General features: G+C 37.8%; 1 protein-coding gene across 34 annotated transcripts in view; it reads left to right on the forward strand.

The window, feature by feature from the left end:
* Positions 1-13,897, forward strand: part of cdc42bpaa (CDC42 binding protein kinase alpha (DMPK-like) a) — an 88,474-nt gene that overhangs the window by 44,313 nt on the left and 30,264 nt on the right. For 12 of the 34 annotated variants that reach the window (XM_077238830.1, XM_077238838.1, XM_077238842.1 and 9 more), the window contains exons 6-17: positions 118-211; positions 2,439-2,480; positions 3,632-3,832; positions 4,471-4,722; positions 4,845-4,924; positions 5,992-6,152; positions 6,243-6,365; positions 6,590-6,723; positions 11,220-11,462; positions 11,537-11,647; positions 12,466-12,716; positions 13,005-13,110. In XM_077238830.1, the coding sequence (XP_077094945.1) occupies positions 118-211; positions 2,439-2,480; positions 3,632-3,832; positions 4,471-4,722; positions 4,845-4,924; positions 5,992-6,152; positions 6,243-6,365; positions 6,590-6,723; positions 11,220-11,462; positions 11,537-11,647; positions 12,466-12,716; positions 13,005-13,110 (1,798 nt within the window). The remainder of the gene's footprint in view (positions 1-117; positions 212-2,438; positions 2,481-3,631; positions 3,833-4,470; positions 4,723-4,844; positions 4,925-5,991; positions 6,153-6,242; positions 6,366-6,589; positions 6,724-11,219; positions 11,463-11,536; positions 11,648-12,465; positions 12,717-13,004; positions 13,111-13,897) is intronic. The other 22 variants (XM_077238861.1, XM_077238841.1, XM_077238852.1 and 19 more) reach the window with 3 other exon arrangements.

Raw genomic sequence — 13,897 nt, forward strand, 5'->3', positions numbered from 1 at the left:
CCATAACCGTTGGCAGCTTTGAACATGGCTATATCAACTTCTTATACATCTGCATATAACATCTCAAATCTTTTATTGATTTTTTATTAATGTGTCATTCTGTTTTCTCTCTGACAGAGACATCAAGCCTGATAACATTCTCATGGATGTGAATGGACACATTCGGCTTGCAGATTTCGGCTCCTGTCTTAAACTCAGGGAGGATGGAACGGTATGTATGTTTGTTGTTTGAATATCAAGGAATATGCAGACATAAGAGCACTCCAGAATATTAATCCTCATATTTTGCAGGAGGAGTAAGTCATGAGGAAATTTTGTTTAGAGCTGACAATGCGTTTTAGTGTTTTTAAGGTTTTAATAAATCCTACAATTTGGCTTGAAAGCTTTACAACAGGAATGTGTAAATGCAATAACAAGACATGTTTGTTTTTATGCAAATCTTTATTTAAGCTCTCATCAGTGTTTCTCTAGCTCAACAGGTGCTACAACACTAAAGTAATGGCTTTGACTCCAAGAAAACATCCTAAAAATGTCACTTACAGCATATGCCTCATGGGACTTAAAAAAAGTCCCACGAGGCATTGTGGATTACATAATCCATTACTGAAGAAATAATTTTTAATATCCCTCATATCAGAAAGTGAAAGAGAAAATACTTTTGGAACCAAGTCTATCTTCAACAGTGACATCCAGAATATATTTTAAGTGTGATATAAGTGTTCAACTATTTTTTGGGATCAGTTTCGGATTGTTTTCCCCATAATTTAGCTTCACTCCCTGTCCTAAGAATGTTTTGCCTCAGTTACACTACTGTTTAAAAGTTTGGGAGCAGTTTTTTTTTCCAAGAAATTACAAATTTTATTCAGCAAGCATGCATTAAATTCATCAACATTTATAATTTAAAAAAATAAAATCTATTTCAAAGAAATGCTGTTCTTTCTATTATATTCAAGAATCCTGAATAAAGTATCACGTTTTAAAAAATGTTTCCACAAAAATTAAGTAGCACAACTGTTTTGGACATTGATAATAATAAGAAATGTTTCTTGAGCATCAAATTAGAATTTAAAGCATATTAGAATTATTTCTGAAGAATCATGTGACGCTGATGAGCGGAGTAATTCGGCTTTGCCATTACAGGAATAAATTAAAAAATTTAAATATTATTTTAAATATAGAAAAGAGTTATTTTAAATTGTAATAATATTTCCTCATTATTTGTTTTACTGTAGTTTTGATCAAATAAATGCAACCTTGGTGAGGCTATGCAACAGGCTATAGCTATATATATATATCATTTTTTTTTATTTTTTATAAATCTTACCGACCCCAACGTTTTGAATGGTAGTGCAAGTGTATCGCCATTTAAGGTTCTTAAAAATAAAGCCAGTGACGTAGTTTCAGTGCATGACTACAATATAAGGCTATACAACTAAAGGCTGGAATACACTACACGACTTGTAAAAATCCGAACAGATTTTATAACACTAGGCATCGGTCACACTTGCCGAGTTTGTAAATGGTTACAATGAAAAACTGGTGATCACACACTTGCCGACTGAGGGTCATACACTGCTAGACTTTTAAATCGTTCCGAAAACAACAAACTTGAACAGAAAGATGCGCTGTTTGTGCTGAGTAACATAAGAAAACCATGCCAAGCGCATTTGAATGCAGTCTTGGACGCGGTCAGTATGGACTCTACAGATTACAAGGGGAGTGAGTGGCGCAGTCAGTTGTTTCATCTGTGCAAATAAGTCTTATATTGAGGCTAATTTGTTATGAGTGTTCTGTTAATTTACTTTTGTAATGTTATTGCATTTGTATTGTATTTTATTGCAAAACTGGTACATAGAGGACCGCTTCTGTTTCAGTAGCTATGCGTAATACATTACGATATGTGTACTAAAATCAGCTCAAAATATCAAACATGTTTCGATATTCTCCGTTTGGACGGAATCATAGTCTGAAGCTAAAAATCGGAGTCTGCGTCCATCATACACTATGTGACTTTCTGTGAAATCTATCAACTCTGACTGGCGGAAGTCTGCATACTGGCACAGGCTTTCGGCAACTATTATTGACTCATCTAAAAGAAACCTGAGCAAAAGTTGTAGTGTATTCCAGCCTTAAAGAAAATGCTACAAAAAGAGTTTTAGGTCACCTGACACATGCTCTTTCATCTAGTGTTCTAATGGCAAGGGCTTGGACAATGAATTGAGTTATACTTAACAAAACAAAAACATCTGTTGAAGAAATTGGGCTCCAGCTCTATCATGTAGGCACATTGTTTTAATATAAAATAATGGGAGACCCAGAGGACACTCTCGGTTTGAAAGGCAGTTTCTGATCAGAGTTGTATTTCAGAGTTGTCTTTGAAGAAGGGGTGAGTATTTCACTTAATCTGATGTGTGCTGCTGTTTTTTGGCAAGTCGCAGACAGCTCGGCAGGATATCCCCCCGACTTCTGACAAGAGCAGCGTGAGTGTGGTCTCTGCGTGTTCGCACGTGTGTGCCTAACTCTCTTCACATGTACGTGTGTTTTCAAGTGTGTTTCACTGCCAGCGAGAGCAGCTAATTTACTGCCTCACTTCCACAAATTCTTCCAGCTGCACACATCTGCCACAGGCTGCATTACAGACGGTTTCCGGCAGCTCAGCCCACTTAAACCCAGGCCAGGAAGCTCCAATCATCCCCCTTGTTCATTAGTGATATCTCTAGTTCTTTTTCTCTCTCTCTATGTGGTCTGTGCTCTGAGAGGTCTTTGTGTATCTGAATACTTTGACCGACATGTTCCCCTAGGCCACGCCCACCTCTGCTGGCTGCAACCAATGAAATGGCTTGTGTTATTAATTTGCATTTTATAGTGATGAGTGTTGTGCCAATAAATTGGGATCAGTTTGCCTTTCAGCCTCGTTCACTGACAGGATGTGTTGTGATGTGATCTGCTCAGACAGACACTAAACCCCTCTCTGTTTCTGTTCTCAACATGCCAGGTCCTGAATTTTCCTGCAGTCGTAATAACAAACACCACAGTAAATAGATGAATCTCATGATACCTGTCAAAAATACTGGCTATACTTAATGACAAAAAGGAAATGAAAAAGAAAAGCCATGTTCTTGACAGGTTTTGTGAGCTTCATGCAAATAATTGCGTTCATGCAAAATCATTGCATTGTTTAAAAAACAAAATCTTTACCAGGCATCACAGCCCTGCAGGTAGAGACCTGACATTGTGTCCTGAATTAACACCAGGATGCATTTCATATAATATAAAGTGACCTTTTGATCCAAAATATGTTAGTTAAAGTTTAAAAAACACTAGACAGACTGTTAAAAGGTAGCTAGACCATTGACTAAATAACAGATAATTACTCTTAGTGCAATTTAGTACAGACCTTTAACAGACATGACTAAGACAACAAAGCAGAAAATACTGTATGGCTGTCAACCAGTTCCCTGTAAACTCGACCTTGTTTCCAAAGCAGAATCGATATATGCTGCATGTGTAAATTAAACAAGTCCAATGAAGCTTACTAAATTAAGAATATGTGTATTTTGAGTACAATATGCAGCCTTTTCTCATGTTGAACTTTCCAGCATGTTCTTAAACTGAGTTTCTGTCATCACAGGTGCAGTCCTCTGTGGCTGTGGGCACTCCAGACTACATCTCTCCTGAGATCCTGCAGGCTATGGAGGATGGGAAAGGGAAATATGGCCCCGAATGTGACTGGTGGTCACTGGGCGTCTGCATGTACGAGATGCTGTACGGGGAAACTCCTTTCTATGCAGAGTCCCTGGTGGAAACGTATGGCAAGATTATGAACCACAAGGTATAGACTCATAGCAATGTTATTTTAAAACAATCTATGAAAGGCCATGCACTGCAGTGATTTTACAATGCTTAATGTTTTTTAGGCATAACACAAAGCTTTTAAGACCACATTCAGATTTTTTATATTTTCAGCTTTCTTTAGTGTGTAATGTTGCTGTTTGAGCATGAAAAAAGGTCTGCAAAGTTACAAAGTACAAAGTCAGTCCAAAGGGAGTTATTCTCAATGTCAGGAAGTATTGTTTCTGAACTCCCTGAAACACCTCCATTGTAGTCTTGAGGTTTCTTCCGGGCACAAACACATCACTATATTCCTCATTTAAATAATTCCCGCCCAAGGTATACACAAAATAACGGACGAGGCTTGGTGGAGTTGCGTTAGTAGTGTGTTGAAACTTGCAGTTATGATAAAGGGCGTGATGTTTCTGAAACACGCTGGAATCGGTTGACCAATCATCAAACATTCAAGCATGAAAACTTATTCTTGTAGACCCCAAAAACAAAACCAAGACTGTAAAAGGGCATAATAGATCCTCTTTAACACTTTAATGCAGAACACATTTATAAAAGCAACAGCGATTGTGTCTCCAATATTGTTTTTTATTAAGTGGTTTTATGTTCATACCCTGTTTCCCGCAGGAGCGGTTCCAGTTCCCTGCCCATGTGATGGAAGTCTCGGAAAATGCCAAAGACCTGATCCGCAGACTCATCTGCTGCAGAGAGCACAGGCTGGGTCAGAACGGCATTATGGACTTCAAACAGCACCCCTTCTTTTCCGGCATTGACTGGCAGAACATCCGCAACTGTGACGCCCCCTACATCCCTGAAGTCAGCAGTCCATCTGACACATCAAACTTTGATGTGGATGACGACTGCCTCAAGAATACAGCAGTATATTGCACTTTTGTTTTTGACCTACCTTAAATACATTGTTCTGTTTGAACCCACAACATTTGCGTTACATACCCAGATCTTTTAGAGATGTTACAGCTTATGATCTCTGCCCTGTTTAGGAGACAATGCCACCGCCTTCCCACACCGCCTTCTCAGGACACCATCTCCCATTTGTAGGTTTCACCTACACCAGCAACTGGTAAGATATCACTGTAAAACTTATCTGAGGTGATCATGCTGGAGAGGCAGGTTCAAATCCTTCCTGTTTAAAACAAAAATCAGCCCTAAAATTGATCACATCTTGACTCGTATAAGTCTCTAGTGCAGGAGTTCTCAACTCTGGCTCTCGAGGTCCACTTTCCTACACAGTTTAACTCAGACCATGATCAAACTCATGCTGCCTAGAGGTCTGCACAGGCTTTAAACTTAAGCCCGAACCCGGCCCGTACCCAAAATCATTTAACCCGACCCTACCATTAAGGTTATATTTTAAACCCGAACCCGATGTCCGTTTCTCACAGTAAATACCTTTTCTTTTCTTCTTTTTTTTGCAATATGCTGTATTTTATGATTGCTTGCAACGATAATTAAAAGAATAGGCTACATGTACAAACACCGTTTTACCAAGGCACAGAGGCCCCCTCATCAGTCAGCACACAAGAAAAAAAAGAGAAAAAGCACAAACAGAGAACAGCATCGACAGTTGATGGTTTCAGCGCCGTCCTCTGATTGTGGTGTTGTGACTTAATTAGCGCGCGCGGAAGCACATGCGCAAAACTGTTTTGTAAAATGATATATGATAAAATGAATAATTTATCATTTTACAAAACTGTTTTGCGCTTGTGCTCCCGCTCGCACTATTTCGGTCACAACACCGCAATCAGAGGAGGACGGTGCTGAAACTGCGCACGTAGGCTACTTTCTCTCTCGCGTGCTCATATAATTACGATCACAGCAATCAGCCAAGCACACAGCACGCAAACTATATATATGTATAGCCTATATTGTTTTTCTAAGTAACGAACCCGAGGCTATTCATTAAACATTAACCCGAACCCGACCCGAAACCTGTGTTACCTGTGGGTAGCAGACCTCTAATGCTGCCAATATCTTTCTAGTAACCCTAAAGACCTCGATTAGCTTGTTCAGTTGTGTTTGATTAGGGTTGTGTCTAACCTCTGCAGGAAAGTGGACCTTGAGGGTCAGAGTTTGAGAACCCCTGCTCTAGTGTGATCATTTAACACCTGACCCTGTTTTCTCCTACAGTACGCTGTCTGACCGTGGTTGCCTACAGGAGTCTGTGGCACCTACGCAGATGGACGTGGGCGTGCAGCGAGGCCTGGAGGACAGTCTGGCTACTGAGGCGTACGAACGGAGGATCCGCCGTCTGGAGCAGGAAAAACTGGAGCTCAGTCGCAAACTACAAGGTGTCTGCACACATGTCCTTAGCTTATTTTCTGCTGAAATAATCCCAGAGTTGTAATGTAATAAGAGTCGTAATGTCTTCTGGTCCTAAGAGTCCACAAAAGCAGTTCAGGCTCTGCAGTACTCCAGCGTGGACGGGCCCGTTTCTTCCAACAAAGAGTTTGAGATCCGTGGACTGAAGGAGGAGATAGAAATGCTAAGGAAACAGATCGCAGGTAATCTCATATAAACACAAAACTCTTTATGTTTATAGAGGTTTTACTAACAATTTTGGTCAACATAAATTGCTGCTTTTTCTCATACCAAGAAATGTTTGTTTTGCACATGACATTTACAGTTGTGTCTCAACTGAGTCTCATAATTACACAATGTTTTTAATGTCTCACATTGTTGTTTGTGCCCCTTCCATGTATTCTTGTCTCTCTCCTCTCCCTTTCAGATACAGGACAGGTGGAGCAGAAGTTAGAACAGGCCAGTTCTGCCCGCAGGGATCTTGAAGACTCCTCTAAACAGATCCGATCTCTAGAGAAACAGCTCAAGAGTATGAAGCAGGAAAGAGATGACCTGCAGAAGGTACAACTTCAACTGCAACTTCACAAAAGTCATTTCTCTCACTACAGATTTGTTTGAAAGCGCTGCATAATATCTCTTGACAAAGATGACAAAATTCACCTCAACTTTTGTTGAACTTTTATAAATAGACAACCACTGCAATATAATTAATGACTCAATGTTCAGTAAATAAGTTTTATATTAAAGGTACAATATGCAGGATTTTTTGCCACCAGGGGTCGCTAACCTCTCACAATAACAAAGGCATATATTGACGTATATTCTAAATTAAGCTGAATTATGGATCTTGTCGTCAAGCTGATGGATCTTTTATAGATGAGTGAATACATTGTTGTTTTTAACATGACTGTGGTATGAAGCAGGGCGCGATTGCTAGACTTATACCAGCGCCACACACAACGCGAGTCCCGCGGATATAAAGGAATAAGGACATTTCATTCTACCGAACTACACGCAAGTGTTGAATTAATACTCACACAGGTCAGTTTATTAGACGAATTAAACTTGAGGTAATGCAGCGCTGTTTCACTTGCTCTAACAGTTACACTATCACACTAAACAGCATTTGAGTGTGTTGAATGTTGTTAGTTAGGTTGTGTGTTGGCTGTATGAGACTAAGTACGTTAAGCTAGATCAACATTAGAATAACATACAGATCATAATCTAACATTTCATCATGCTGAACTAAATAACATTGATTCGTTTTATGTATATTTGCTCACCTGTCTAATAAGGTACATGCAACACTCGCGTCTCTGTCAAGTCAAAGTTAGTCGCGGACGTGGAGCTCTCGGCATCTCGAAAGATGTTGATCTCCGTATTAGTCCTCTTTTTGTCTCAAAGTCTGCTTGCCATGGTCCATAATGTTTGTACAAAACAACAACAGTGTGAGCGTCCTGCTAGGCATAATGGGCATAACCCAGTTGTCAACGTCTGTTGCCATGGTTACTATGGCAGTACGAGGTCAAACCTGGCGGAAACCGAGGGTGACGCGGATATGACGACATTGAAAATTCTGTCAGTATTTACTCACCCTCATGTTGTTCCAACCCCGTAAGACCTTCGTTCATCTTCGGAACACGAATGGAGATATTTTTGATTAAATCTGAGAGCTGGATCACTCCTCCATAAGCTTCTAAGGGATTGAGCGTAGTGCTTCTGTGTTGTACGTCACACGCATCACGCACATGACCAGCGTCGGCCAATAGTGAGCCTACGTGTGATGTACAACACAGAAGCACTATGCTATAACACTACGTGAACTCACTCGAGGCCCACAGAGAAGGAATGAATAGTTGAAATAAAGTCGTTATTTTTTTTTTTTTTTGCGCACAAAAAGTATTCTCATCGCTATATAAACGTAAGATTGAGCCACTGTAGTCACTTGGACTATTTTAACGATGTCTGTAATGACTTTTCGGGGCCGGCAAGTTTCAATCCCTTAGAAGCCTATGGAGGAGTGATCCAGCTCTCAGATTTCATCAAAAATATCTTAATTTGTGTTCCGAATATAAATGAAGGTCTTACGAGGTTGGAACAACATGAGGGTGAACAATTACTGACATAATTTTCATTTTTGGGTGAACTATCCCTTTAAGTATTTATTCTTTATTTTTATTAATTGTCATAGATTATTCTATTATTATAATTAGGAATGCACTGATACCACTTATTCCAGAACTTGGTCAAAACCAATATACTTTCCTTTTTGGTACTCGCCGATACTAATACCTGTATGTTCATTGCATTTATAATTTTTTTAATATATTAGATTGGGAATCCAAAAGAATATGAATCATATTCATTGATTTAATTTGTTTAGCAAATATGTATTTCCTTCAGCTATTCTCTTGTTTAATTATGCCTGTTAAAATGTATTGTACAAGCCTCTGTTACTTTCACTGTTCATTATATTGTTCTATCATATTTTATCTTTCATTTAATAGCACAGTACATATGTAGAGCTGCTTCAACAGGGCTCAGTGCTAAGGATTTTTTTTTTACTGGTCTGGTTGGGTCAGTGGTTCAAATGTTTAGATACCAGTGAAATATTACAATTCTCTATTACAATTTTGATACTACAGCAAAAACTATTAGCCTAATTATTGTAAATTTAAAACTTTAAAAAACAAGTAAACAGTCAGTAATAAAATAAGAACAAATAATCCAATTACAGATAGTACAAATAAATACAAAAACAAAAAAACTGATTTTCATGTAGTTCTAACGGTAGTTTTCAGGTATAGAATTTGTAGAAGTAATAAAATGTAAAATAACTCTGCATAGTCTTAACTGTATAAATTAAATGTAGATTAATCTTTATTAAAGTTACAAAAGTCATTCAGTCAAGAGTAGTGTGTGATTTCTTTGTCCTTTGTTGTTTGATTAATTTTAAAAACACTGCTGGCGGTTTATTAAGCTGCTGTCCCTTTAAGACCAAATGCACGGATCCAATATACTGGTACACATGAGTTTTATTTCTCAACTGTCTCAACACAAGAAGACGTGAAAGAGAATTCAGTGACGTATTCAATCGCTGTGTGAGATGCGGCTTTCTGGGCACACGCTTCGGATGTTTGTGCACAGTAAACCTTGTGTCCTGTTTAGTGATCGACCGATGTATCGGTTTACCGATATTTTTCCCGATATTTAAGCGTTTTCCCATAATCGGGAATCGGTTTTGTAATATCGGATTTTCCGATAAACGGCGCCATCTTGTGGCCGTTTTGAGAATTCCGCCATTGCAGCCCGCGTCTGAGGAGATCAGTCAATAACAACTCTGTGCACAGGTAAAGTATATGTTCTACTTGCTTTGCTTTAATTATTCAACTTTATTTAACATAACAGACATGCATGCAGAAATGAGATTTGAGACATAAATGCCTGATATAGTTTATTTATGCAGCTTGGTTCTAAAAAATTGAGACGAACTCATTGAGCCACGTAGCGTAATCCGTCATGTCCTTCCCCAAGAAAGACGTAACTTTACATGAATTAAATAAAACAGACATGAATGAGTGCATGTTGAAAATAAAAGCGCTGAATTTAATTCTCTATCTGTTGTATTTGCTCACCATTAGTCTCGAAAAAAAAGTTCGTTCATATTGCTGAGCACTCACTGGGTTGATGATCAGGAATGCTCAAGCACGGCCACTGAATGAAACTTTTGACAAGATTATCTTGTTTAAACACCCTAGATTATATTATCATTTACTACATAGCAATTATTTCGCTAATACACATCTAAATATACCGCTTTGTGGAAATTAATTATTTATTATCTGCATGCGCGATCGCGGTTGAGTAACGTATAGCCTAATGTTATAGTTATGTGTAAATGCATAGATAAACAGCACTTTGTCATAAAGCATTTCATGATCTAGACCGACAAAAATATTAATAATAATTAATAACATACTAGTTGGAAAATGCAATGATGTATATGCTGTTTTGTTTGTTACTTTCCTGATGTTATAGGCTATTCCAGCTAATATTATGCAGTGAATTAATATTACCCAGTGAATTATTCCTCACTCTTAGTTTAAACCTACTAAACGGCACATAAACCTTCTAAAACTGTTTAAAATGAATTACATTTCTGCAAAGGTGATATGACTCCCCTGTCAATTATTTTTTCCATATGAAAACATTAGACTTTTAACATTTATTTTGCCTATTGTTAACATTGTTGCTGCTGATGCTTATAAATGATATGTATAATTTAGATATAAATTATATAATGTAATAATATAAATGTTTTTATTGTAATTTGATTAGTTTACCATTTATGAAAACAAATAAACATATCCAAATATGTTAGAATAGTTTTTGTGCTTTATTTTTTACCTCATCAAAGCTTTTATTTTTAAACAAAGACACTTAGTAACAGCGCACTTTATTTTTTGGACTCAGACCCCTCTATTTATTTGTGTATAAATATAAAGGGTTTTTTTTGTATGCAAGGAGGGAGTGATTGTTATAAATAAAATGGTTTGTTCAGTTCATTTGTGTTGTAATAATTGTGCCAAAAACAGAAGTATAACAGTAAATAAATATCGGTTCTGCATATCGGTTATCGGGCACATACACATGCAAATAATCTGTATCGGTATCGGTTATAAAAAATCAATATCGGTCGATCACTAGTCCTGTTAATGTCTTGTAATAGTCTAGGGAACCACCTGTAATAAATAAATCATGTAACAGTTCAAGTTTTTACTTTCATATACGATTTAATTTCAATCGAAATGACTCGTCTGTGATGATCTAGCAATCAGCAATCAAGAGTGCGCTCTCTCTCCTTTTACCAGTTAACGTTAGTAATATGTGCTTCGTTTTACCTTCTTTGTTATTGACATATCCGACCAAACTACAAACTTTCCAGTGATGTCTGTGAAAAAATGGATGTGCGATCGACAAGCTCGCAAGACTGTACTGCTGCACGCTCAATCCACTGCTTAATCTTTTGTACAACTTTGTTTACTGTTTGGCTATAGGGCCTGCAGGACTCCTCAGAGAAGCTGAAAGCTCAGGGGAAGGAGCTGAAAGAGGCAGACAGCCAGAGGAAAATGGCCATGCAGGAGTTTGCCGAGTTAAGCGAGAGGGTGACAGAGCTGCGGTCACAGAAACAACGACTCTCCCGACAGCTTCGGGACAAAGAGGAGGAGATGGATTCCCTCAATCAGAAGGTGGAAGCGCTTCGGCTGGATGTGCGCAAAGCTGAGCGGGCCAAGAAAGAGGTTAGTGTGGAGGAGAACGGCTGATCATAGGAGTCTGTTTTTTACATGTGTAAACTCTGTTTCTGTGTGTGTAGATGGAGGCCCAGACTGAAGAGTGGTCTGCTGAAGCTCAGAAAGAGAAGAAGTTGAGGGAACGCAGTGAGCAGTACAGCAGACAATTAGAAGAAGAGATGGAGGGAATGAAGGTTTGTGCACACAAACACACCTTTTCTCTGAAAATAAAGCCGTTACAGAGATTTTGCCACTGTTAAAGTGGATTTTATGCACAATGCGACAAGCATGGAAAATTAAGAATGTTGTGTGATGTCTGTTGGCTTCCTTTTATTAACTCTATCCCTGCCATTGGCGGAAATCAAAAGACACGTGAAGAAGAAGCAGAAAGAAGCGATATCATAGCTTATAAATCAAAACTGCCTAATATTACAGAATGAAATGTGATTGGAATGTATTCAACCTTGATGGACTCGATCTACTCCATCTGTGTTCTGATCTTTCTGAATCCGATCTGGATGTAGTCTTTGACAAAAATGTGTTTTTTGCTCAAAATGTTACTTATTTTACGAAACCTATTCAGTTTTTCTCAGCTTTTTGCTCAAAATGTTGCTTTTTTTGTGAAATGTAAAATTAAATCCTAAATAAATAATTAAATTGCAAAATATTAATTTAATTGATTTTTTTTTTAAATATAGTGTTTTGTTAATTTCTTGTTATAATTTATTATTTATTTTGTATTTTTTCCATTAATTGTAATACATTATTGTATTGTTGTTAATCAGTTATTTAATTAATTAATACATTGTTTTATTAATTATTTTATCTTCATTTTTTTACTATAATTTATGAATGATTCCATTGATTTAATTAGTAAATTATTTTATGTTGTGAGAAGGTTTTTATGCATATACATCACAAAACATTAATTTGTCACATTTATTCATTTAATCTAGCTTAAATTGATCTGTATACACGTTTCTGATAATGTCCTTTTTTTCTTGTCGTGAAGCAGCAGAAGCAGGTGGGCCGTTCTCCAAGCGTTGGGTCCTCTGAGCAGCACCAGGAGCTCAGTAAATTACGAGCAGACCTGGAGAAGAAGAGTCTGTTCTATGAGGAAGAGCTGTCACGCAGGGAACTACAACATGGCAACGAACTGAAGAACCTGAAGAAGGAGCTGCGGGAAGCAGAGGGACAGCAGCTCACCTTGAAGAAAGAGATCATGATGCTCAAAGACAAGCTTGAGAAGACCCGCAGAGAGGGGTACTGATCTTACTACAAGAGATTGTTAAAAGCCGCAATGTATTATTCTACTTAATAAGTCTAAGAGCCAGAGAGGGTGGAAAATGGTGGTTGTAAAACTAAATTACAATCTTTTGTGGTGCAAGGAACCTTGACATTGTAAGTGGTTTAAAGGAACAAAAATGAAATATAGTGTAGATCATGACCTCTTTAAAATAAGCAATGGAGTTTGGCTTGTGTTAGTATGTTGGCAGTGTGTGTTGGATGCTGAGTAACCCTGATGCTCAATAAATCATTTCACCCTCACAGTCAGAGCGAACGAGAGGAGTTTGAGACCGAGTACAAACAGAAGCGCGAGAGAGAGCGAGTGCTGCTGTCAGAGGAGAACAAGAAACTTTCCAGTGAACTTGACAAGGTGAACATTCACACACTCCTAGGGCTGTCACGATAACTGAGTGTCAACATGAAATTCAGGAGTTCAGCCTATTTACTTAATGCACTGATGCAGGTTAATTCAAAGAATTTTTTTTAATAATCCTTCTTAAAAATGAAATAACATGCTCTTAACTCTGAAATGACTTTGCTTTTCCATTGATGTCCCTTTGGCACCGCGGACAATTGCATAATGTTAACCAGTTATCCAAATATCTATATAGGCATTATTTTAGGAAAGTCATATTGAGTGCTGCAGCGATGACTTGTTTTTTTGCCTTCCTGGAAGTTAGCATCGCCCTGATTCCCTTGACGAAAAGGCAATGTTTTTCGCATTGGCTTTTGGATGATTGCAGAAAATAAGCTCTGTGACCAACAAAAGTTTATGTTTTTACATGTGTTGTTCATCAAGATAATTAGCACAAATGTTCTAACAGTCCCATTTAGCCACATGTAATCAACCACCTTTTGAATACAAAAAAAAGCTTAAAAACTCACAAGCAGGGCATTACCGATGTATTTTATGGCGTAGAATATAACGTGAACATATCTTGAACTTGTGTTAACCACAGACCTCATTGAGGCATTTAACCAAACACCCATTCAAAGAAAGCATTGACTTCAGGATGATAGAGCCAGAAGTGCAAAGAGAAGTGCGATACAATCAGGTCTTGACACCTAATCATTTTCTCACAAAAACGTCACATTATAGAAGTAAAATCAAACAGCATTTTTACATTGGCTTAAAATATATCTCACAATATTACACC

This window comes from Siphateles boraxobius, unplaced genomic scaffold (genome assembly GCF_051911475.1).
Source record: "Siphateles boraxobius isolate OS27281-9 unplaced genomic scaffold, OSU_SipBor_1 22, whole genome shotgun sequence".
NCBI lineage: Eukaryota > Metazoa > Chordata > Actinopteri > Cypriniformes > Leuciscidae > Siphateles > Siphateles boraxobius.